Source organism: Scyliorhinus canicula, chromosome 15, assembly GCF_902713615.1.
Source record: "Scyliorhinus canicula chromosome 15, sScyCan1.1, whole genome shotgun sequence".
Lineage (NCBI taxonomy): Eukaryota > Metazoa > Chordata > Chondrichthyes > Carcharhiniformes > Scyliorhinidae > Scyliorhinus > Scyliorhinus canicula.
Genome location: NC_052160.1, coordinates 128701943 through 128726997, shown reverse-complemented (window position 1 = coordinate 128726997; position 25055 = coordinate 128701943). Strand labels below are relative to the sequence as shown.

The following is a 25055-nucleotide window of genomic DNA, read 5'->3' as shown; positions in this document are numbered from 1 at the left end:
TGTTAACACACAACAGCTGTCAGTGGTGGTTTGGTAAGTTGCATTCTCATCTCAGAGTCCCAGTGCAGGAATTGGACACAGAAACTGAGGCTGTTCATGCCCACTGTGGTAAGGGAGCGGCGCGCCGCCAGGGGGCAGCGCAGACGGAGTGCCGTCGGTTTGAGGGGCAGCAAAGCGCAGAGGGAGCGCCGTCGGAGGGCCATGCTGAGTGAGCTCTGCATTGTTGGAGGTGCTGTGTTTTGGGATGAGGTGTGAAGCTGGGGTCCTGAGAGCTCATGGCAGCTCTTCAATGAAGAGCAAGTTGGAGTTCTCCACAGTGCTCAGGGCCAATATGTGCCTCTGAAGTGGCAACACTTGAAAGAAGCAGATTATCTGGGTTGTTTACCTCATTGCTCTTTGCAGGAGCTGGCTGTGCCCAAATAGGCTGCCGTTTCCTAAATTACAATCGTGACTACGCTGCAAAAAAACGATCAGCACTTGATTGGCTGGTTAGAGCTTTAGGACATCCCGAGGTAGTGAAAGGCTCCACATAGACAATGGTTCTTCCTTCCCACTGAGCTAGTCCGAATCTGCTTCCCACATGCAATCCCACTCACCTCCAGCATACATCACCGCCAGCATTATGGAGGAAATCCAGGACACCTGGCTGTCGGTGGAATGGAAGATCTCCTTGATTTCCTTGAAGAAAACGGTGATGGCTTTGGGGAAAGCGTAGGAGAATCCGATGGAAATGAAAGATGCCAGCACCACAGCCCAGCCCCATCCACCATCTGGGGGGGTGTTCCCCTGGGGTCCTCCCACTGCCGAAGGCATCCTTGTACCTCACCAATCACTGGAGCCGAGAGTTACTGAAAGAAAGTGAGGGAAACATTAATAAAAGGTTACAAAAGCATGGAAACCAGACTTCAGACAAGGGAGAACATCTTACTTGAAATGGAACAAAAACACCCAGGACCCACACACAGCATGGGTGCCATTAAAGCTGATTTGGGAATGTTTGATGGGATAGTTTCTTTAAATTGATTCATGGGGTGTGGCCATTCTGTTAGGGCAGAACGTATTGCCTATCCCTAATTGACCTCAAGAAGGTGATGAAGAGCCACCATCTTGAATATACTTTTGCAGCCAATAAGAGTCAACCACATTACTGTGTGTCTGGAGTCCCAGGTAAGGACGGCAGATTTCCTTCCCCAAAGGAATGAACCAGTTGGGCTTTCATGCCCACCATTTTTGGAGGTTACTTTTTGTTCCAGATTTATTTAATTAATTGAATTTAAACACCTCAACTGGGATTTGAGCACATGTCTCCAGATCTTTGCTCAAGCTCTGTGGATACCTGATCACAGCAACGTAAATGTTATGTTGCCTTATGCACTTGTAGGGGGAGCTTTACTCTGTATCTAACCCAGTGCTGTTCCTGAACTGGGAATGTTTAACAGGGAGTGTAGAGGGAGCTTTAGTCTGAATCTAACCCCTGCTGTACCTGTCCTGGAAATGTTTAATGGAGAATGGAGACAGTGTAGAGGGAGCTTTACTCTGCATCTAACATTATGCTGAACCTGTACTGGGAATGTTTAATCGGGACAGCATAGAGGGAGACTTATTCTGTATCTAACCTGGTACTGTTCCTGTCCTGGGAGTGTTTAACGGGAGTATAGAGGGAGAATTACTCGGAATCTAACCCTGTGTTTTCCATGTCCTGGGAATGTTTAATGGGGACAGTGTAGAGGGAGCTTTACTCAGTATCTAACCCCTGCTGTATCTGACCTGGGAGTGTTTAATGGGGACAATGTAGAGGGAGCTTTACTCTGTATCTAACCCTGTACCCATCCTGGGAGGGTTTGCTGGGGACAGTCCAGAGGGAGTTTTACTCTGTATCTAACCCTGTACCCGTGATGTACGTGTCCTGGATGTGTTTGATGGGAAGCTTTACTCTCCACGGAATAGATCATAGAATTTACAGTGCAGAAGGAGGCCATTCAACCCATCGAGTCTGCACTGGCTCTTCGAAAGAGCATCCTACCCAAGGTCAACATCTCCACCCTATCCCCATAACCCCGTAACCCCACCCAACACTAAGGGCAATTTTGGACAGTAAGGTCAATTTAGCATGGCCAATCTACCTAACCTGCACATCTTTGGACTGTGGGAGGAAACCGGAGCAAACCCACGCACACACGGGGAGGATGTGCAGACTCCACACAGACAGTGACCCAAGCCGGAATTGAACCTGGGACCCTGGAGCTGTGAAGCGATTGTGCTATCCACAATGCTACCGTGCTGTCAGAATCTGTGATGCTGACCCTGACCGACCAGTTCATTGACCTCTTGTTAGCAGAAATTCATTCCTTCCAAGACGATTGCCTGTGATTCAGAAGGAAGTCACATTCTGCAGGCCCAGTTGTGTGTCTCACAGTTTTCTTTCCACTCATACCCAGAATCAACAGTCTGTTCACTCCTGGGTCATACAAAACTCAAATATTGACTCCTTTCCCAGAAGCTTTCACAAATATTTATCCCCCTTTTCGAATCTGACGTAGGGTGAACCCAGTACACTGGTTGCAATTCTTCACTCTGACCACTGTGTTATATAAATAATACTCAACACAGCAGAATGTGCATGATAATTGGCAGCAGAAATACAGACTCTGACAGCACTGCCACATGTCAGGTTGTTGACTCAGCTGAGTCCCCTTGCCCGAGACTCTGGACCCACAGCAACGTGGTTGACTCTTAATAGCTGCACAATTGTATTCAAGATGGTGCCTCACCATAAAATCAAAGCAAATTACTGCGGATGCTGGAATCTGAAACGAAAGAGAAAATGCTGGAAAATCTCAGCAAGTCTGGCAGCATCTGTAGGGAGATAAAAGAGCCAACGTTTGGAGTCCGATGACTCTTTGTCAAAGCTAGCAGACAGAGAAAGTGGGAAATATTTATACTGTGGAGTGAGAATGAAAGATGAGTCATAGCCACAGAAACCCAGGGAAACCGGGTGCTAAAGGCCACAAAAAGGACTCTCCCGGCAGGCCCATTGTGTCAGCATGCTCTTGCAACCAAACTTATTTCCTCTTATCTTGACTCCATCCTCACTCCTCTGGTCCATTCCCTCCCCACCTAGATCCGGGATTCCTCTGATACACTGCGTCATATTGCCAGCTTCCAGTTCGCGGGCTCTAACCGCATTCTATTCACCTTGGTTGTGCAATCTCTCTACACCTCCATCCCACACCAGGATGGCCTGAACGCTCTTTGCTTATTTCTCGAAAAGAACAAAGAACACAGGAGGACCGGGCCATTCCCACCCACCACCACTCTTCTCCGCCTGGCTGATCTCGTTCTATCTCTCAACAACTTCTCCTTTAACTCATCTCACTTTCTCCAAATCAAAGGTGTAGCAATGGGTACCCGAATGGGTCCCAGCTACATTTGCCTTTTTATGGGCTATGTGGAACATTCCTTGTTCCAGGCCTATCCGGGCCCCCTCCAACAACTCCTTTACCGATACATTGATGACTATTTTGGTGCCGCGTCATGCTCTCTCCCGGACCTGGAAAAATTCATCAGCTTTTCTTCCAGTTTCCACCCCTCCATCATTTTCACCTGGACAATCTCAGACACTTCCCTTCCATCCTTGATCTTTCTGTCTCCATTTCCGCCAATAGACTATCAACTAATATCCACTACAAGCCCACTGACTCCCACAGCTATCTGGACTACAGCTCTTCGCACCCTACACCCTATAAGGACTCCATCCCTTTCTCTCAACTTCTTTGCCTCCGTCGCATTTGTTCCGATGATGCCACTTTCCAAAATGGTGCTTCAAAAATGTGTTCCTTCTTCCTCAACCGTGATTTCCCACCTACAGTTGTGGACAGGGCCCTCAACAGTGTGCGGTCCATCTCCCGCGCCACTACCCTCGCCCCCTGCACTCTCTCCCAGAACAAGGATAGAGTCCCCCTCGTTCTCACATTTCATCCCACCAGCCTCCGTATTCAAAGCATAATCCTCCGCCATTTTCGCCAACTCCAGCGTGATGCCACCACCAAACACATCTTCCCTTCACTCCCTCTGTCAGCATTCCACAGAGACCATTCCCTCCAGGACAACCTCCTCCACCATACCCAGTACCTCTCCCATCACCCATGGCACCTTCCCATACAATCACAGAAGGTGTAACACCTGCCCCTTTACCTCTTCCATGCTTAACATCCCAGGCCCAAACACTCATCCCAGGTTAAGCAGTGTTTCACTTGCATCTCTTCCAATTTGGTCTATTGCATTCGCTGCTCCCAATGTGGTCTCCTCTATATCGGAGAGACTAAACGCAGACTGAGTGATCGCTTTGCTGAGCATCTTCGGTCTGTGTGCATTCAGGACCCTGACCTTCCTGTTGCTTGCCATTTTAACAAAAGACCCTGCTCCCATGCCCACATGTCTGTTCTTGGCCTGCTGCAATGTTTCAGTAAAGCTCAACGCAAACTGGAGGAACGACATCTCATCTTCCAGTTAGGCATGCTACAGCCTTCCGGCCTGAACATCAAATTCAACAACTTCAGATGATCAGCTCTATCCCACCTCGACCCATTTGTTTTCATTTAATTTTAACTGTCTTTTACCATTTCTTTCTTTCTTAATATACATTTAATTTCCCCCTTCCCCCAATTTTATCCACCTTTCCTTCATCTTTCCCCTCTTTGCCTCCCCCTTCCCCCCCCCCCACATTTACAGTTCATTCTCTGAAGTTAGTTTCGCTGCTGTTGGCCTCTCACACCTTTTGGCCTCTCTGGGGACTGCTGTTAGCACTCTGTCCCCATGGTTTCTGTGGCCATTAGCACCCGGTTTCCCTGGGTTTCTGTGGCTATGACTAATCTTTCATTCTCACTCCACAGTATAAATATTTCCCACTTTCTCTGTCTGTTAGCTTTGACAAAGAGTCATCGGACTCGAAACGTTCGCTCTTTTCTCTCCCTACAGATGCTGCCAGACTTGCTGAGATTTTCCAGCATTTCCTCTTTTGTTTCTGTTGCCTCACCAACACCTTCTCAAGGACAATTAGGGGTGGGCATTCCTGGGTTAGCACTGGCCTAGAGAAGTAGCCAATCTGCACAATTATCTGTACGTTTCTGGGCTGATTGGGGACACCATTGAAAAGGTCACTGCTTGGGGCCAGACCTGCCAGGTGCCTGGTGACAGCTTGCTGACAGCCTCCGCAAGCCTGCTGTTTTAAGAACTCCCCCCCCTCCCCTCCGCCCTCCACCACCACCAGAGCCACTGCCATCAATGGGCCATAGGGGTCACCTCACAGTTGTTTTATTTTATCAAGTTCATGCTTCTTCAGAGGGTTCCTCAAGATAGAGGCGGCCTTGCCTTCCTTCTCCAGTAGTGACAGCGCCTACTTCACCCACTGGGACTGCTGTCCCTCTGGATGGACTTGCAGCTTCAAGGATCTCCCCACCATCCTTAGCTGCATGGCAGACATGGGGGCAGCCTCTTAGTTAGCTGCCCTCAGGAGGATTGCCCAGGCTGACATCCTGAGAGCCAAAGCGAGGTCGAGGCCATGAAATGGTCCCAATGCACACTCGGGTGCTCAGCATATAGCACCTTTAACATCGTAAAATTTCCCCAAGGTGCCTCACATGAGCACCAGCAAACCATTTGACACTGGAAAACAATGTGCTATTAGGGCAGTTGATCAAATGTTTGGCCAAGGATCTAGGATTTAAGGAGCGTCTTAAAGGAGCAAAGTGGGGTCGACAGGTGGAGAGGTTTAGGATGGAATTCCAGAGCTTGGGGTCCAGGCCGTCAACGGCAGAGCCATTAAAATCGGGATGCGCAAGGGACACGGATTTGAAGTGTGCAGAGATCTCGGAGGGTTGTGGGACTGGAGGAGATCAGAGAAAAGGAATGGGAAGGCCATGGAGGGATTTGAAAACAAGGATTGGAACTGTTAAATTGAGGCACTGCTGGACAAAGAGTAAGACTAAGGGTCCAGAGGAGGTTGACAAGAATGATCTCCGGAATGAAGGACTTGTCATAAAAGGAGGGGACGAGGGCTCTGCTGGGTCTGTACTTGGTGGACCTTAGAAGGATGGGGGGGGAATCTCATTGAAATTCACAGAATACTGAGAGACCTAGATAGAGTGAACGCAGGGAGGATGTTTCCATTAGTAGAAGAAACTAGAACCCAAGGGCCCAACCTCAGGCTGAAGGGATGATCCATTAAAACAAAAATAAAGAGGTATTACTTCAGCCAGAGGCTGGTAAATCTGTGGAACTCAATGTCACAGAAGGCTGTGGAGGCCAAATCACTGAGTGTCTTTATGACCGAGATAGATAGGAGGTTCTTGATTAATAAGGAGATCAGAGGTTATGGGGAGAAGGGAAGAGAATGGGGATGAGAAACATATCAGGCATGATTGAATGGTGGAGCAGACCCGATGGGCTGAATGGCCTAATTCTGCTCCGCTATCGTATGGCTCTTCAGAGCCATCGTAGGTCAGTGAGCTCAGGTAGCAGAGCTTTGGATGTGCTCATGTTTTCTGAAACCCAATAATGGGGTTTGCGGAGAGCCTGGGCAAAGCTTTTCCAGTCTAGCCAGCAGCAGGCATCGTCGCAGGCGGGATGGGAAAATCTGGGAAGCAGCCAATTGGAAAATCCCTCCCCTGTTCAGGAGGGAGGTGATTGGCCAACAATTGCCTCCAACACAGGAACGACATGAAGATTCCAACCCACCCAGATCCACCGGGTTCAATCCCGCAGCCAGAGGAAGTGGGAGAGACAGGTTGTTTGGGAGTATTCTCGTTGGATTTAAAAGAATGAGAGGTGATCTTATTCAAACATTGGGCTAGATTTTGCTGCACTCCCCCCGCCAATGGCATGTTATTGGTGTAAAATCTAAAGGGAGGCTCGCCCAACAGCTTCGCCCCAACCCCAGCGCTATCCCCCATACTCTGGATGGCGGACGGGCGCTCAAATTGGCAGCCTTTTCCCATATTTAAATAAATCATTAATCGGCAACTGGTTTTGTCAACAAACCTATTGACCCAGATAATAGTTGGCACGTAGACGCAGGTGGGAGCAGATAGGACTACTTTTTAAACACACATCTTTGGGAAGGGGGGGGGGGGGGGGGGCTGCCCCCGTGATTATACCCTTTGTTCCCTCCCACCCGGCTTCCAAAAAACACATCCACACTCCCCCCCGGCGTCTTCCAGCCCTAAAAGCCCAGGACTTAGTTAATTCAGGGCGAGAGAAAACGGGAGTGACAGAGGACAAGAGAGAAAAAGAGAGTAACAGAACGCAAGAGAGAGTGAGTGACAGAAGGCGAGAGAGAGTGAGTGACAGAAGGCGAGAGAGAGTGAGTGACAGAAGGCGAGAGAGAGTGACAGAAGGCGAGAGAGTGACAGAAGGCGAGAGAGAGTGAGTGACAGAAGGCGAGAGAGAGTGAGTGACAGAAGGCGAGAGAGAGAGTGACAGAAGGCGAGAGAGTGAGTGACAGAAAGCAAGAGAGAGTGACAGAAGGCGAGAGAGAGTGAGTGACAGAAGGGGAGAGAAAGTGAGTGACAGAAGGCGAGAGTGTGAGTGACAGAAGACGAGAGAGAGTGAGTGACAGAAGGAAGAGAGAGTGAGTGACAGAAGGCGAGAGAGAGTGACAGAAGGCGAGAGAGAATGAGTGACAGAAGACGAGAGAGTGATTGACAGACGACGAGAGTGAGTGACAGAAGGCGAGAGAGAGTGACAGAAGGCGAGAGAGAGTGAGTGACAGAAGACGAGAGAGTGATTGACAGAACACGAGAGAGTGAGTGACAGAACACGAGAGAGTGAGTGACAGAAGACGAGAGAGTGAGTGACAGAAGGCGAGAGAGTGAGTAACAGAAGGCGAGGGTGAGTGACAGAAGACGAGAAAGTGAGTGACAGAAGGCGAGAGAGAGTGAGTGACAGAAGGCGAGAGAGTGAGTGACAGAAGGCGAGAGAGAGTGAGTGACAGAAGACAAGAGTGTGAGTGACAGAAGGCGAGAGAGTGAGTGACAGAAGGCGAGAGTGAGTGACAGAAGGCGAGAGTGTGAGTGACAGAAGGTGAGAAAGAGTGAGTGACAGAAGGCGAGAGAGAGTGAGTGAGAGAAAGCGAGAGAGAGAGTGACAGAAGGCGAGAGAGAGTGATAGAAGGCGAGAGAGAGTGAGTGACAGAAAGCGAGAGAGAGTGAGTGACAGAAGGCGAGAGAGAGTTACAGAAGGCGAGAGAGAGTGACATGAGGCGAGAGAGAGTGACAGAAGGCGAGAGAGAGTGAGTGACAGAAGGCGAGAGAGTGAGTGACAGAAGGCGAGAGAGAGTGACAGAAGGCGAGAGAGGGTGAGTGACAGAAGGTGAGTGAGTGAGTGACAGAAGGCGAGAGAGAGTGACAGAAGGCGAGAGAGTGAGTGAAAGAGGGTGAGAGAGAGTGAGTGACAGAAGGCGAGAGAGTGAGTGACAGAAGGCGTGAGAGTGAGTGACAGAAGGCGATAGAGTGAGTGACAGAAGGCGAGAGTGACAGAAGGCGAGAGAGAGTGACAGAAGGCGACAGAGTGAGTGACAGAAGGCGAGAGAGAGTGAGTGACAGAAGGCGAGAGAGTGAGTGACAAAGGCGAGTGAGTGACAGAAGGCGAGAGAGTGAGTGACAGAAGACGAGAGTGTGAGTGACAGAAGGCGAGAGAGTGACAGAAGGCGAGAGAGAGAGTGTGACAGAAGGTGAGAGAAAGTGAGTGACAGAAGGCGAGAGAGAGTGACAGAAGGCAAGAGAGAGTGATTGACAGAAGGCGAGAGAGTGAGTGACAGAAGGCGAGAGAGAGTGAGTGACAGGAGGCGAGAGAGAGTGAGTGACAGAAGGCGAGAGAGAGTTTCAGAAGGCGAGAGAGAGTGACAGAAGGCGAGAGAGTGAGTGACAGAAGGCGAGAGAGAGTGAGTGACAGAAGGCGAGAGAGTGTGAGTGACAGAAGGCGAGAGAGAGAGTGACAGAAGGTGAGAGAAAGTGAGTGACAGAAGGCGAGAAAGTGACAGAAGGCAAGAGAGTGACAGAAGGTGAGAGAGAGAGTGACAGAAGGCGAGAGAGAGTGACAGAATGCGAGAGAGAGTGTGACAGATGGCGAGAGAGAGTGAGTGACAGAAGGCGAGAGAGAGTGAGTGACAGAAGACGAGAGAGAGTGACAGAAGGCGAGAGAGTGAGTGACAGAAGACAAGAGAAAGTGACAGAAGACAAGAGAGAGTGAGTGACAGAACGCGAGAGTGAGTGACAGAAGGCGAGAGAGTGTGAGTGACAGAAGGCGAGAGAGTGAGTGACAGTAGGCGAGAGTGAGTGACAGAAGGCGAGAGAGAGTGAGTGACAGAAGGCGAGAGTGAGTGACAGAAGGCAAGAGAGTGTGAGTGACAGAAGGCAAGAGAGTGAGTGACAGTAGGCGAGAGTGAGTGACAGAAGGCGAGAGAGAGTGAGTGACAGAAGGCGAGAGAGAGTGAGTGACAGAAGGCGAGAGTGAGTGAGTGACAGAAGGCGAGAGAGTGTGAGTGACAGAAGGCGAGAGAGTGAGAGTGACAGAAGACAAGAGAGTGTGAGTGACATAAGGCGAGAGAGAGTGACAGAAGGCGAGAGAGTGAGTGACAGAAGGCGAGAGAGTGTGTGTGACAGAAGGCGAGAGAGAGTGACAGAAGGCGAGAGAGTGAGTGACAGAAGGCGAGAGTGTGTGTGACAGAAGACGAGAGAGTGTGTGTGACAGAAGACGAGAGAGAGTGAGTGACAGGAGACGAGTGAGTGAGTGACAGAAGGCGAGAGAGTGTGTGACAGAAGGCGAGAGAATGAGTGACGAAGGCGAGAGAGTGTGAGTGACAGAAGGCGAGAGAGAGTGAGTGACAGAAGGCGAGAGAGAGTGTGTGACAGAAGGCGAGAGTAAGTGACAGAAGGCGAGAGAGTGTGAGGCACAGAAGGCGAGAGAGTGAATGACAGAAGGCGAGAGAGACTGACAGAAGGCGAGAGAAAGTGACAGAAGGCGAGAGAGTGTGACAGAAGGCGAGAGAGAGTGATAGAAGGCGAGAGAGAGTGAGTGACAGAAGGCGAGAGTGAGTGACAGAAGGCGAGAGAGTGTGAGTGACAGATGGCGAGAGAGTGAGTGACAGAAGGCGAGAGTGAGTGACAGAAGGCGAGAGAGTGAGTGAAAGAAGGCGAGAGAGAGTGAGTGACAGAAGGCGAGAGTGAGTGACAGAAGGCGAGAGAGTGTGAGTGACAGAAGGCGAGAGAGATGAGTGACAGAAGGCGAGAGAGTGTGAGTGACAGAAGGCGAGAGAGTGACAGAAGGCGAGAGAGTGAGTGACAGAAGGCGAGAGAGTGTGAGTGACAGAAGGCGAAAGTGAGTGACAGAAGGCGAGAGAGTGTGAGTGACAGAAGGCGAGAGAGTGTGAGTGACAGAGGGCGAGAGTGAGTGACAGAAGGCGAGAGAGTGTGAGTGACAGAAGGTGAGAGAGTGTGTGACAGAAGGCGAGAGTGAGTGACAGAAGGCGAGCGAGAGTGATAGAAGGCGAGAGTGAGTGACAGAAGGCGAGAGTGAGTGACAGAAGGCGAGAGAGTGTGAGTGACAGAGGGTGAGAGTGAGAGTTACAGAAGGCGAGACAGAGAGTGGGTGACAGAAGGCGAGAGAGTGAGTGACAGAAGGTGAGACAGAGAGTGACAGAAGGTGAGGCAGAGAGTGACAGAAGGTGAGGCAGAGAGTGACAGAAGGTGAGGCAGAGAATTACAGAAGGTGAGGCAGAGAGTGACAGAAGGTGAGACAGAGAGTGACAGAAGGTGAGACAGATTGGCAGAAGGTAAGACAGAGAATGGCGGACAGCCAATACCAGTTACAAAGACAGATAGACAATAATGCAGAAACAATGAGGTCGACACAAATATACATGGAGAGGAACCTAATGATATCACAGGGGGTAATTGTTTGAAGGGATAGAGGCAGGGGTCATTCCGACAGGAGCATGCCATCTGCATGCGTATTAGTTGTGTGATTTCTAAATGCGTGCCAAACTGAGCCAGCAGTACAAGAGGTCAGAGCTTGGGGAGGACGCTGTTGTCGTGGAACCATTGCCTTTGGCAAACTAAACACTAATTACAGTTGTCCGAGTGCTTTGTCAATCATTAAATCTTTAAGAGGATGTAATTCCAATATTCTGTAAAGTTAATCATTGCATAACCATGTGGAATGTGTCAAATACACCTCAATCAGCCTAATGACCAAAGGCAGCTCTGGGCCATGCCTGCCTCAGGGTTATTGAGGGGCCAGAATAATTTCAGAGACAGTCAGACTTCACTCAAGACTCTTGGTCTAGACAATGGATGTCATATGGCTTTTTGGCCACAGGAGCAAGGTGGGCGGGAGGTGGAATTAATGCTCAGAAGGCGAAAGCGAGACAGTGACAGAGGGCAAGAGAGAGAGTGAGAGTGTCAGAGGGTGAGGGAGAGTGAGAGAGAAAAAGTGACAGAAGGTGAGAGAGAAAGAATGTGCGAGAGAGAGAGAGTGACCAAGTGAGAGAGAGGGAGAGAGTGACAGTGGGCGAGAGAAAGAGAGAGAGATGGAGAGGGAGAAAGAGAGAGTCAGAGGTGAGAGAGAGTGTAACAGAAGGCGAGAGAGAGAGCGCAAGCGAGAGATCCAGAAGGCAAGAGAGAGAGTAACAGAAAGCAAGAGAGAGAGTAAGAGACAGAAGGCAAAAGAGAGAGAGTGAGGGAGAGGGAGGGAGTGAATGGCAGAAGGCGAGAGAGAGAGAGAATGTGAGCGACAGAGAGAGAGAGAAGGCGAGAGAGAGAGACACACACAGATTAGGCTCAGCCTAATCTTGGCCTACTCTGATGCCACAGTCAGCACAACACAGCAGCAGATCTCAGAACAAGGGTACTGAGGCTCATTGTAGCGCCCCAACACTTCAGGGGTCATACCTTAGTGACCGGCAACATCTGTACGATAGGTGATGAAACAATGAAACAATTTTAAACGCGCACAAATCCATTGTGATATGGAAGCAAGCAACTGAGGTAATATGGGCCGAAGTTAGAAATAGGAAAGAAGCGGTCACATTGTTAGGAGTTTTCTATAGGCCCCCAAATAGTAATAGAGATGTGGAGGAAGAAATTGCAAAACAGATTATGGATAGGTGTGGAGGTCTCAGGGTAGTTGCCATGGGTGACTTTAACTTTCCAAATATTGATTGGAACCTCTATAGGTCGAACAGTTCGGATGGGGCAGTTTTTGTACAGTGTGTGCAGAAGGATTTCCTGACACAATATGTGGATAGACCGACAAGAGGGGGAGCCACCTTGGATTTGGTACTGGGTAATAAACCAGACCAAGTGTTAAATTTGTTTGTGGGAGAGCACTTTGGAGATAGTGACCACAATTCGGCGTCTTTCACTATTGCAATGGAGAGGGATAGGGCCATACGGCAGGGCAAGGTTTATAATTGGGGGAGGGCTAATTATGATGCGATTAGACAAGAATTAGGGAGCATAAGATGGGAACAGAAACTGTCAGGGAAAGGCACAAATGAAAAGTTGAGCTTGTTCAAGGAACAAATACTGCGTGTCCTTGATAGATATGTCCCTGTCAGGCAGGGAGTAAATGGCCGTGTGAGGGAACCATGGTTCACAAAAGAGGTTGAATGTCTTGTCAAGAGGAAAAAGGAAGAGTATGTAAGGATGAGAAAACAAGGTTCAGTTGGGTCGCTTGAGGGTTACAAGGTAGCAAGGAATGAGCTTTAAAAAAAGGGCTTAGGAGAGCTAGGAGGGGGCATGAGAAGTCCTTGGCAGGTCAGATCAAGGAAAACCCCAAGGCTTTTTACTCTTATGTGAGAAATAAAAGAATGACCAGGGTGAAGATAGGGCCGGTCAAGGACAGTAGTGGGAACTTGTGCATGGAGTCAGAAGAAATAGGAGGTGTTGAATAAATATTTTTCTTCAGTGTTCACCAAGGAGAGGGGCCATGTTTTTGAAGATGAGAGTGTGATACAGGTGGGTAGGCTGGAGGAGGTAGATGTTCTGAGGAAGGATGTATTAGCAATTTTGAAAAACCTGAGGGTCGACAAGTCCCCTGGGCCAGATGAGATATATCCAAGGAGTCTTTGGGAGGCAAGGGATGAGATTGCAGAGCCTTTGGCTTTGATCTTTGGGTATTCACTGTCCACGGGGATAGTGCCAGAGGACTGGTGAGTGATGAATGGTGTTTGTCTGTTCAAGAAAGAGAATAAGAATTACCCTGGTAATTATAGGCCAGTTAGTCTTACTTTGGTGGAAGGTAAGTTAATGGAAATAGGATTTCCTAAAGGATAGGATTTATGACCATTTGGAAAGATGCAGCTTAATCAGGGATAGTCAACACAGATTCATGAAGGGTAAGTCTTGCCTCACAAATTTGATTGAATTCTTTGAGGAGGTAACGAAGTGTGTAGATGAAGGTAGAGCAGTTGATGTTGTATACATGGATTTTAGTAAGGCATTTGATAAGGTTCCCCATGGTCAGCTCATGAAGAACGTAAGGAGGTGTGGGATAGAGGGAAATTTGGCCAATTGGATAAGTAACTGGCTATCACATAGAAGACAGAGGGTGGTGGTGGATGGAAAATGTTCAGACTGGAGACCAGTTACCAGCGGTGTACCACAGGGATCAGTGCTGGGTCCTCTGCTGTTTGTGATTTTTATCAATGACTTGGCGGAGGGGGCTGAAGGGTGGATCAGTAAATTTGCTGATGACACCAAGGTTGGCGGAGTAGTGGATGAGGTGGAGGGCTGTTGTAGGCTGCAAAGAGACATTGATAGGATGCAGAGCTGAGCCGAAAAATGGCAGATGGAGTTTAACCCTGATAAGTGCGAGGTGATTCATTTTGGTAGGACAAATTTGAATGCGGATTACAGGGTCAATGGCAGGGTTCTGAGGAATGTGGAGGAACAGAGAGATCTTGAGGTTCATGTCCACAGGTCTCTGAAGGTTGTCACTTAAGTGGATAGCGCCATGAAGAAGGCTTATACATGTTATTAACGTGTTAGCGTTAATAACAGGGGGTTTGAGTTTAAGAGCCGCTGGGTTGTGCTGCAAATATACATGACCCTGGTGAGACCACATTTGGAGTATTGTGTGCAGTTCTGGTCACCTCATTATGGGAAGGATGTGGAAGCATTGGAAAGGGTGCAAAGGAGATTTACCAGGATGCTGCCTGTTTTGCAGGATAGGTCTTATGAAGAAAGGTTGAGGGAGCTCGGGCTTTTCTCTTTGGAGCGGAGGAGGATGAGAGGCGACTTAATAGAGGTTTATAAGATGATGAGGGGGATAGAGTGGACGTTCAGAGACTATTTCTTCGGGTGGATGTAGTTGTTACAAGGGGGCATAACTACAGTAGTCCCCCGTTATACCGCGCCCCGCAATACCGCGGTTCGCGATATACGGTGGGGGGGCTTATGGACCCCCAACTTACTTGTACTGGGACGGAGCTGGGGCAACTTCAGGTTTCCAGTCGGGGAGCGGATTATTTTTAGCAAACAAGCCTGCTGACAGCAGCGAGAGTGATGGGCTGCATTCAGGAAGGGGAACCCTTATTCGCGGGCATTGGGGAGTGGGCTCAGTTTTAAAGCTTGGATGTTGACATCTGCAGTCACTTGCCCTGTGGTCTCTGCTCCGCTTCGAACAGTCTGTACGCCTCCGGGCGCAGTGTTGCGAGGCTTTTTCTCAGTACTCCTTCAAAATGTGTGATGTCCAAATCCTGTTTCTCAAATTACAGAATTCCTGCCTCCACACTTCTACCCTGCGTTGTTGCTGATGATACGTTTATATGAGTTTAGTTTAAGTTTATATAGTTTAAAATTCCAAATGACTGTTCGTATGAGTTTTGAATGATAAAATGATCCGCGGCTCGGATGTAACGCAGGTGGCTGTCTTGGACCCCAACACCCGCGTTATAACGGGGGACTACTGTATAAGATTCAGGGTGGGAGATATAGGGGGGATATTCGAGGTAGGTTCTTTACTCAGAGAGTGGTAAGGGTGTGGAATGGACTGCCTGCTGTGATAGTGGAGTCGGACACTTTAGGAACTTTCAAGTGGTTATTGGATAGGCACATGGAGCACACCAGAATGACAGGGAGTGGGATAGCTTGACCTTGGTTTCGGACAATGCTCGGCACAACATCGAGGGACAAAGGACCTGTTCTGTGCTGTACTGTTCTATGTAATCAGGTGGTTTATATGTGATATAAAACACAACGTTCGACAAATCCCCCAAAGAAACAGAAAGCTAATTCTTATTTCTACAAAATTAAAGTAAGTATAGCCCTCAAATATTAAGTAAAATTACCCGAATCCCTGAGTATGTGAGACGCGTTAGAACAGATCTGAGTCTAACAGATCTCAAATGATTCTAATTTGGGTTGAGCTATTTATAATTACCTTTTGGGGTTGCATAATTAAGGGTTAGGTCTTGTGACGCAGTGGGTAGCGCCCCTGCCTCTGAGACAGAAGCTGTGGGTTCGAAGCCACCCTGGGTCAAAACAATTCATTTTATTTTGACTTCATTTCAGTACCCAATTCATTTTTTCCAATTAAGGGGCAATTTAACGTGGCCAATCCACCTACCCTGCACATCTTTGGGTTGTGGGGGTGAAACCCACGCAGACACGGGGAGAATGTGCAAACTCCACACGGACAGTGACCCAGAGCCGGGATTGAACCTGGGACCTCAGCGCCGTGAGGCAGCAGGGCTAACCACTGTGCCACGGTGCTGCCCTAGAAGGTGCATTCATAACGCGGTCAAAGAGGTTGAGTGCATCAACCTGTAAATCCTTCCAAACACGGCAATGGCTGGCAGTGAGAGTGGGAGAGTCTCCTGGTCAGCCACACTTGGATGTGAAGTGGCGCCCCTCCAAGATCTAAACCAGGCATTTTCAAAGTTGGGGGCGTGACCCGCCGGTGGGTTGCGAGCGGGTGTCGCGGCGCTCCCGATTGCACAAATTTGTGCACGACAGCCGCAGCAGCCGGCTTTTAACAATGCCGGCTGCAAGCGGCCTTCAAAAAGGCTGCGACCATACTAAAAAAATGCGGCCGGACTGCGCATGCGTGCCCGCTTATCGGTGCGCATGCACAGGGTGGCCGCATTTTTAAAAATATGGTCGCAGCCTTTTTGAAGACCGCTCGCAGCCGCCATTGTTACATGCTGGCTGCAAAAAATTTGGGGAAAATGATGTGATTGGTTTCTTTCTGAACTTTGATGTTACTCCAAGAATGGTCAGGATCTGGGTGTCACATTTAAGATTGGGAAAGACAGTCTCGCTGACAGAGCCTTATTTCCGCATGTTCTGTGCCACAATTGAGCTGTGTAGCTTAACTTTAGACAGATGGAGACTCCATACTTTCCGACACTGGAAGGCTTCACCTTCATCCAACAGGTTCCATTGGAGGAGCGTGTACGAGGCCCAAAGGGTCCCAAAACCATTTCCTCCATTTTGTCAGCAGCAAACAAAGTAAGAGAAAATGGTGGGTGGCAAAGGTCGGCCGGCGCGGGTCGCAAAGGTTGGTCGGTTGGTAAAAATGGGTCCCCGGAAAAAAGTTTGAAAAACACTGTTCTAAGCCCCTGGCAACAGACTAGCGACCTATTCCAGTAATAACTAGCTACGGAAACAGACAAAAGTTTTGCCTCAGAGCACCACTAGGTGTGGGAAGAGAATTGGAATGGAATAGTAAAGTAGAAGATGAAATGAAGTTAGTGTGGAAATCCGCTAGTCGCCACACTCCGGTGCCTGTTCGGGTACACGGAGGGAGAATTCAGAATGTCCAAATTACCTAACAAGCACATCTTTCGGGACTTTTGGGAGGAAACCAGAGCACCCAAAGGAAACCCACACAGAGACGGGGAGAAAGTGCAGACTCCGCACAGACAGTGACCCAAGCCAGGGATCGAACCCAGGTCCCTGGCGCTGTGAAGCAACGGAGCTAACTACTGTGCTACTGTGTCGCCCATAATCTTGAAAACTGGATCAAAGGCAATGGTACGTTGATCAAATTTGCTCAAAGTACAGTGTCCAACATGATAATAAAATTCAAGGCTCGACATTCTTTTATCGGATTGTGGTTTTAATTATCAGGGCTAGCACTATATTCTTATGTGCTAGTGTAGTCAATGAATTCATTACTGTGAGAGGAGTAAACCATAGTTTTTTTACTGGACATTTACTCAAAGTAACTTTTAACCTAAAATTCCTGTATTAATTCCATATAATTTGATCCTTATTCCTTCACAGCGCATTCCAGACTTTAAACACTAAATGAAAACTTCTTTTGCCAATCAGTTTAAAATCTCCACCCTCTCGTTCTCAATCCTTTCACGAGCAGGAACAGTTTCTCCCGATGATCTATTCTGTCCAGATCCCTCATGATTTTGAACACCTCAATCAGATCTCCTCTCAGCCTTCTTCCCTCCAAAGGAAACAGTCGTACTTTCTCCAACCTATCTTCATAACTGAAGTTCCTCATCTCCGGGAATCCTTTCTGCACGCTCTCCAATGCCATAGTCAATTCCACCCTCCATAGTGTGCGTCAATCTCACTATCGCTCTCTGTCTCGCTCCCTCTACCTGTGTGTATGAACCTTGTGTACAAGTCCTCCCAACTCTTCTATATGACTCAGAAACCTGGGACTACCAGAAACCTCAAGACCCTGGAGAGGTACCATCAATTCCGCCTGAGACGGATTCTCCGCATCAGCTGGGAGGACAGGCATACTGACAACGGTGCCCTTAAAAGAGCCAAGAGCACCAGCGCGAGGCCATGATCATCCAAAACCAACTCTGCTGGGCCAGCCACGTACTTAGGACGTTATAGAGTCACAACTGTCAAAACAAGTTTTCTTTCTCCATGTCAAGAAAGGCTCCCAAAGAAGAGGAAGACAAAAGGAAGCACTTCATAGACACCCTGAAGGCTGCCTTCAAGAAATGCAATATAGATGTCAATGCCCGAGAGAGCCTAGCTCAGAAGAGACCTACTTGGATTGTGTCCTAATCAAAGGGACACAATTCTTCTCGGACACCCGATGGCAAGAGAAGGCCGAGAAAAGTGGCCTGAGAAAGGAATACCAGCGATCTCAAATCCCAAGGACCTATCCCACCTCCCAGAAACACCTGCCAAGGTGCCAAGGTCGGAGATGTGGCTCTCGGATCGGGCTCATCAGCCTCGCAAGGTCCCAAGCAACCATGACCAGTAACGCTGAGTTTCTCAGGTGGAAAATCAAACTCGTTAGCGAGTGGTTGCCGAAGAAGACCGATGTGCACTTCTCACTTTTTAAACTCTGTTTTGGTTTGTTCCTGGTGGTGTTCCTCTCCGTCCCAAACACCTGTGACAGAATTTTACAACCCCACTGCGACGGGGCAGCAAAACGTGACAGGACGTTCAAATATCCATTGACATCAGTGGAACCAGCCCTAAAATTCTGCCCTCGGTCCGCGTCCTGCTCCTTGCCTTTGTCTCTGTTGCTCACATTATTCACTCTGTCCCTGCCTCTCTCTCTCGGAGTCTGGGCAGCAGAAATGTTGTAGAAATTTCCTACACATCCTACCCAGGGCAGAAGTTGTGCTGGGGGGGGGGGGGGGGGGGGGGGGAGCAATGACCGAGTTTAGAACAACCAAAAGAATTTCCAATGCTAAATTAGGTCGTTTGGTCCACCCTATTTGCTTTGCGCTAACTCTTTGCTGAAGCAAGGCCGAGCTCATTTCACTCCTCCGCTCCCTCTCACTTCGTATCTTTCTCTGTTTCAAATTAAATTTATAATTTTCACCAAAGGATCCAATGGTTTCTGTCACAACACGTTCCTGGGGTAAAATATCGCAGGCTCAGGGCAGCACGGTGGCCTAGTGGTTAGCACAGCTGCCTCACGACGCTGAGGTCCCAGGTTCGATCCCGGCTCTGGGTCACTGTCCGTGTGGAGTTTGCACATTCTCCCTTGTCTGCGTGGGTTTTGCCCTCACAACCCAAAAATGTGCAGAGTAGGTGGATTGGCCACGCTAAATTGCCCCTTAATTGGAAAAAAAAATTGGGTAACCTAAATTTTAAAAAAAATATTGCAGGCTCTCACACACCACCCCACCTTCTCCTAAACTCTCACCTTCACTCCTGCTGTGGTAACTTAAAATTGAACAGCCCTCACTAAAACGTTAGGGCAGCACGGCAGCACAAGTGGCTAGCCCCTTAATTGGAAAAAAAAATTGGGTAACCAAAATTTTTTAAAAAATATTGCAGGCTCTCACACACCACCCCACCTTCTCCTAAACTCTCACCTTCACTCCTGCTGTGGTAACTTAAAATTGAACAGCCCTCACTAAAACGTTAGGGCAGCACGGCAGCACAAGTGGCTAGCACTGCGGCTTCACAGCGCCAGGGTCCCAGGTTCGATTCCCCGCTGGGTCACTGTCTGTGCAGAATCTGCACGTTCTCCCCGTGTCTGCGTGGGTTTCCTCCGGGTGCTCCGGTTTCCCCCCCCCCACAATCCAAAAACGTGCAGGTTAGGTGGATTGGCCGTGATAAATTGTCCTTAGCGACCAAAAAGGTTAGGAGGGGTTATTGGGTTACGGGGATAGGGTGGACGTGAGGGCTTAAGTGGGTCGGTGCAGACTCGATGGGCCGAATAGCCTCCTTCTGCACTGTGTGTTCTAAAACCCCACATGATTTATCTATACACAGCCAGAGAGTGAGACACACATTAAACAGGTTTGGTTAGGCACAATGAGTGTGCATTTGGTTAGGTACAATGAGTAGGCATTAAGATTCAATCTAATAAAGCCATCTGGAAATTAAAACTGTGTCAGTCGGAGCGAAGGGTGTGTCCAGGACATTGAGAAATATTCACCAAAATTACATATTAGAAAATGATTCCCACACACATTGGGAACACTTCCTTAATAAAGAGGTTACCAGTTTAAGAACGTTATGGCACAGTTTTGGCACAAAGCATTTGAGATTTCTAGGGAGTAAATTTCCCAGTGCATTTTCCCAATTGCATACTCCCAACTTAACGAATGGGAGCAAAGGAAATATTTAGCCACAGGCTGATTTTTTTGCTATTATCTGTGTTTTGGAGCCAAGCATTTTAAAGTTTTGCTGGGACTACTTATAAGAACGTCAGAATTAGGAGCAAGAGTTGGCTACACAGATCCTCAAGTTGACTCCACTGTTCCAAGATCATGCTGATTTTCTTTAATCATTGCCAACTTCCCCATCCTATTGCCAACCCACTTATCAGCATTAAACAACAGATTATAAACGGTCCCAACCGGCACGGTAAATCCCTGTGACCCCTAACCTAGTCACCACTGTGACCCCTAACCTGGATCTCACTTTGACCCATGGCTAAACCCTCTGAATGATTCATAGCCCAATGCTCACCTTGACCCCGAGCCCATACTCCAGCTCATGACCCCACAACCACCATTCATTACTCTATAATGTTACCCAGAGGTTAAAAATGTACATAAGCAGTGGAAGATTGATGTCAAAGACAGGGCCATTCGGCCCATCATGTCTATGCTAGCCATATAGAGTCATCCTGCCTAATTCTTCCTCACAGCTTTTAGTCTGTAGCCCTTTATATTACTGTTAATTTATACTGCTGATTTTATATAATGCACAAAATGCAACATCCCTCAGCTTTCTTTTCTGTGCCGTGGACTTTTACTGTCCTTTGCTACCTTCATTAAAGTGAAATGGTTCATGTAGAGGCACGTGTGGGAAAATTACAGCAGAGGCTGGGAATTCTACGGCAAGTAATCCCTGATTTCTCAACGACTGTTGGGGAGTGGCATGGTGGCACAGTGGTTAGCACTGTGGGTTCAATTCCAGCCTTGGGTCACTGTCTGTGTGGGGTTTTGTAGGTTCTCCCCGTGTCTGCGTGGGTTCCCTCCGGGTGCTCCGGTTTCCTACTACAGTCCACAGATGTGCAGGTTAGGTGGATTGGTTATGGTAAGTTGCCACTTAGTGTCCAGGGTTGTGCAGGTTAGGTTATAGGGACAGAGTGGGGTGGACGGGGGAGCGGACAAGGTAGAGTGCTCTTTCGGAGGGTGGGTGAGACTCGATGGGCTGAATGGCCTCCTTCTGCACTGTTGGGATTCTATCTATAATGCACAAGTGTGATGCAATACTCTCCACTTGTCTGGATGAGAGCACCTCCAACAACACTCAAGGAGCTGAACACTATCCAAGACATAGAAGGCCATTTGATTGGTACATTGGCATACAGTGGCAGCGGTGTGTACCATCGACAAGATGCACAGCAGAAACTCACCAAGCTTCCTTCAACAGCACCTTCCAAACCCACAGCTTCTAACACCTAGAAGGATGAGATCAGCAGACACACGGGAACACCACCACTTCCAAGTTCCTTTCCAAGCCACTCACCATTCTGACTTGGGAATATATTGCTGTTCCTTCACTATCATTGGATCAAAATCCTGGAACTCCCTCCCTAACAGCAGAGTGGGTGTACCTACACCACATGAGCTGCAGTGATTCAAGAAGGCAGCTCACCACCACCTTCTCAAGGACAACTAATAGAACATAGAACATAGAACAGTACAGCACAGAACAGGCCCTTCGGCCCTCGATGTTGTGCCGAGCAATGATCACCCTACTCAAACCTACGTATCCACCCTATACCCGTTACTCAACAACCCCCCCCCCCTCTAACCTTACTTTTTAGGACACTACGGGCAATTTAGCATGGCCAATCCACCTAACCCGCACATCTTTGGACTGTGGGAGGAAACCGGAGCACCCGGAGGAAACCCACGCACACACGGGGAGGACGTGCAGACTCCCCACAGACAGTGACCCAGCCGGGAATCGAACCTGGGACTCTGGAGCTGTGAAGCATTTATGCTAACCACCATGCTACCGTGCTGCCCATAATGAAGAGCAACAAATCCTGCCTTAGCCACTGATGCCCACATTCATGAAAGAATAATTTTTAAAGTCTCACAAGAGCAGAAACCCTGCTATAGGGGAACTTGACAAATTATTGTATTGGCACTCTCAGCATAGACCAGAGATGGAACCGGATGTCAAAAAGCACCTCCTCACACAAAGGGGAGTGAAATTCTCAATCAAAACTGAGACTGATATATTTTTAATTGGTTTATTTGGTAAGAGTATGGGGATGTCTTGTGCTGCAATGGTTAACTTCCCTTCCTCTGGGTTCAAGTCCCACTCCAGGACTCCTATGACCAAGGAAGATACATTCATAACGTGGCCAAACAGGTTGAGTATCAGTCTGCAAATTGTCCCAACACACTCCAATGCCGAGTTGGGGACACTCCTGGTCAGACATGTGATGGAAGGAAATTAGAGCCTCCACCATCACTGTCCATAGCTCCAGACTGCAATTTGCATGGCAAAAGGAAAGTTGCCAGAGGAACTTGCATTCCTGGGTAGCCAGTGTGGATCAGATTGATGTTAACAGCACAGCTGTATGATTCACTTTCTGGCCGAGGTGGATTTGTAACCTGCCTCCTTAACCTACCTGTGGTGGGGCCACGGGTCAGACCTACTGGGTGGGGAACAGGACTAAAAGACTGAATGGCCAACTTTTGTTCTATGTTGCTTCCTATGTGGAGATCTTGCTCTACTTTTCAACCACTCACTGAATAGGGAAAGCTGACAAGCCAACACTTTCTTGGTCACTGAATGCTCAGTTTAGGAAAAATGTGGACCGACACATGTCAAAATAGACAAAGATCACCACAGACATCATCACAAACAGAGGAAACCGTAATGATGTCAAACAGAAATTCATGCCCCTCCCAAAACAAACCTTCACACCCTCTCCTTCAACACCACTATAAACAATTGTCCCTTAACCAAACATTCACCCAGGGTCACTGTCCATGTGGAGTTTACACATTCTCCCCGTGTCTGCGTGGGTCTTAGCCCACACGACCCAAAAATGTGCAGGGTAGGTGAATTGGCCCTGCTAAATTGGATAAAATAATCGCGTGCTCTAAATTTTAAAAATCCATTTACCCCCTCTCCTTCAACAAGCCCTTAACAATTACCCCCTCAACTAAACATTCACCCCCCTCTCCTTCAACATCCCGATAAACAATTACCCCTTCAAACAAACATTCACTCGCTCGCCTTTAACAATTACCCTTAACAACCCCCAAATGTTCATCTCCTTAACATAAATCATCAAACCCAATAGATTTCCCCCCCCCCCCCCCCCCCCCCCCCCCCCCCCTTTAAAGAGATTCATCCCGTGGATTAGCACACTGGGCTAAATCGCTGGCTTGTAAAGCAGGCCAGCAGCAGGGTTCGATTCCCGTACCAGCCTCCCCGGATAGGCGCCGGAATGTGGCGACTAGGGGCTTTTCACAGTAACTTCATTGAAGCCTACTCGTGACAATAAGCAAATTTCATTTCATTTCATTCAACACCCCCCTCCCCACATACACACCCCCACACAGAAAAATAAATGACTGCGGATGCTGGAATCTGACACAAATACTGGACGATCTCCGCAGATCTGGCAGCCTTCCTGAGTGCGGATGGCTCTTTGTCAAAGCTGCAACTATCCCTGGCTTCCCCCCCCCCCCACTCCCCACTAAAAATAATCCCTCCTTTCCCCCATCCCCTCTGACAGGTATATGAGACCCACCGACTGCCCCCAATATATTCACTCCAGACCCTCCAACTAGCAACTAGCCGGTCCCCAGTGGCTGACATCGCTGCGGACTGTGTGTCTCATTCCCTTTGTACAACTGTACACGTGGCCCACATGCGGCACCAGGAACTCGGCTCAGAGAGTTCCGGAGCCCAGAGCAGCCAGAAATACCGGGCTGAACCCAGCAGCCCCCAATACAGCAGCCTCCACCAAGGCACCCGGAATATGGGGACCATATGGGGAATTGCCCTCAACACAACACAGACAGCTCGGGGTCTCTGAGAGGGAGGGGGCAATTCTCCAACACCAAACAGGCTGTCTGCCCCTCTCCCCTCCCCAACTCAACCCAACTTCCAAACACATCAAACTTCGCAGCGACCAACACGAGTGAGAACTGTTCCTGCAAAGCGATCAGCTCCACTCACGCTGGGACAAAACTTTTCCAACTCTGCTGGGCCAGAGTGAGAGAGAGAGAGAGCAGACAGTGAAATAAATCCAGCAATACAAAAAAAACATCTCGCGCTCAAGGTGGAGAGACAGGAAATCATTGAAGGTTTGCTCACAGTGAATTTCAGGGCAGGGTTTACACTTCACGAACCCTTTCCCTGTGCCGAGCTTGCCGAGCGCCCTAACGCTGCCTCCCTGGCTCCATTCTGTGTGCGGTGCATTGTTAAAGCGGCGACATGAAGTGGTGCTGGAGCCCCACTCCTCCCCCTCGGCTCACACACATTGCCATAGCGATCTGGCCAAGCAGACCATTGCACCCTCTGTTCCCCAGCGCTGACACTGGCAGGAAACTGACACTCCCTCCAACAGACTGGAATCAGAGCTGCTTTCTCTCACTCACACACACCCCACTGGTGACTTCTCTGGCAGTTTGTAAACCTACATCAGGGGTATCCAGAGCAGCGTGCACCCAGCTCATGGATTGTGGCTGAAACTCCAAATGGTTCGCTTTCAGGGGGAACCTGTGTGACTGTCAGTCCCACACCCCAACCATTGCGATCTGAAGCGGCAGGAACACTTACAGATCCCAGTCCAGCCACTTGTACACCCACCACAAGGAAATTGGCCAGGATTAATGGGACCCTGCAGAAACTCTGGGCGCGATTTAATGGCCGCGTTGTGCTTAAGAGGGAGCGCGACCAAGCCGTTGAATCGCGGGAGAGGCGAGAACCGCGCCGGGCGCCGGTCTGGTTGCTATCGAGCCAGTATCAATCCCGTTGGCGTAATCAGGAGCCAGCCTGACCATGGCGAGAACCAATAATCACCACTGAAGCCCAATCTCCATACACTTAATGGCCTCCCGTGATCGAACCGCCTCCCCAGCAAGTGGTCACGCGGGTACCGATTTGTCCTCCTTTTTAAAT

General features: G+C 48.9%; 1 protein-coding gene across 1 annotated transcript in view; it reads right to left on the bottom strand.

Moving 5' to 3' along the window:
- Positions 1 to 24505, bottom strand: part of LOC119978680 (monocarboxylate transporter 1-like) — a 49947-nt gene extending 25442 nt beyond the window's left edge. Inside the window, 2 exon segments of the mRNA XM_038820470.1 lie at positions 597 to 848; positions 24249 to 24505. Of these exon segments, the coding sequence (XP_038676398.1) occupies positions 597 to 813 (217 nt within the window). The 5' untranslated portion in view covers positions 814 to 848; positions 24249 to 24505.
- Positions 24506 to 25055: the final 550 nt, after the last annotated feature.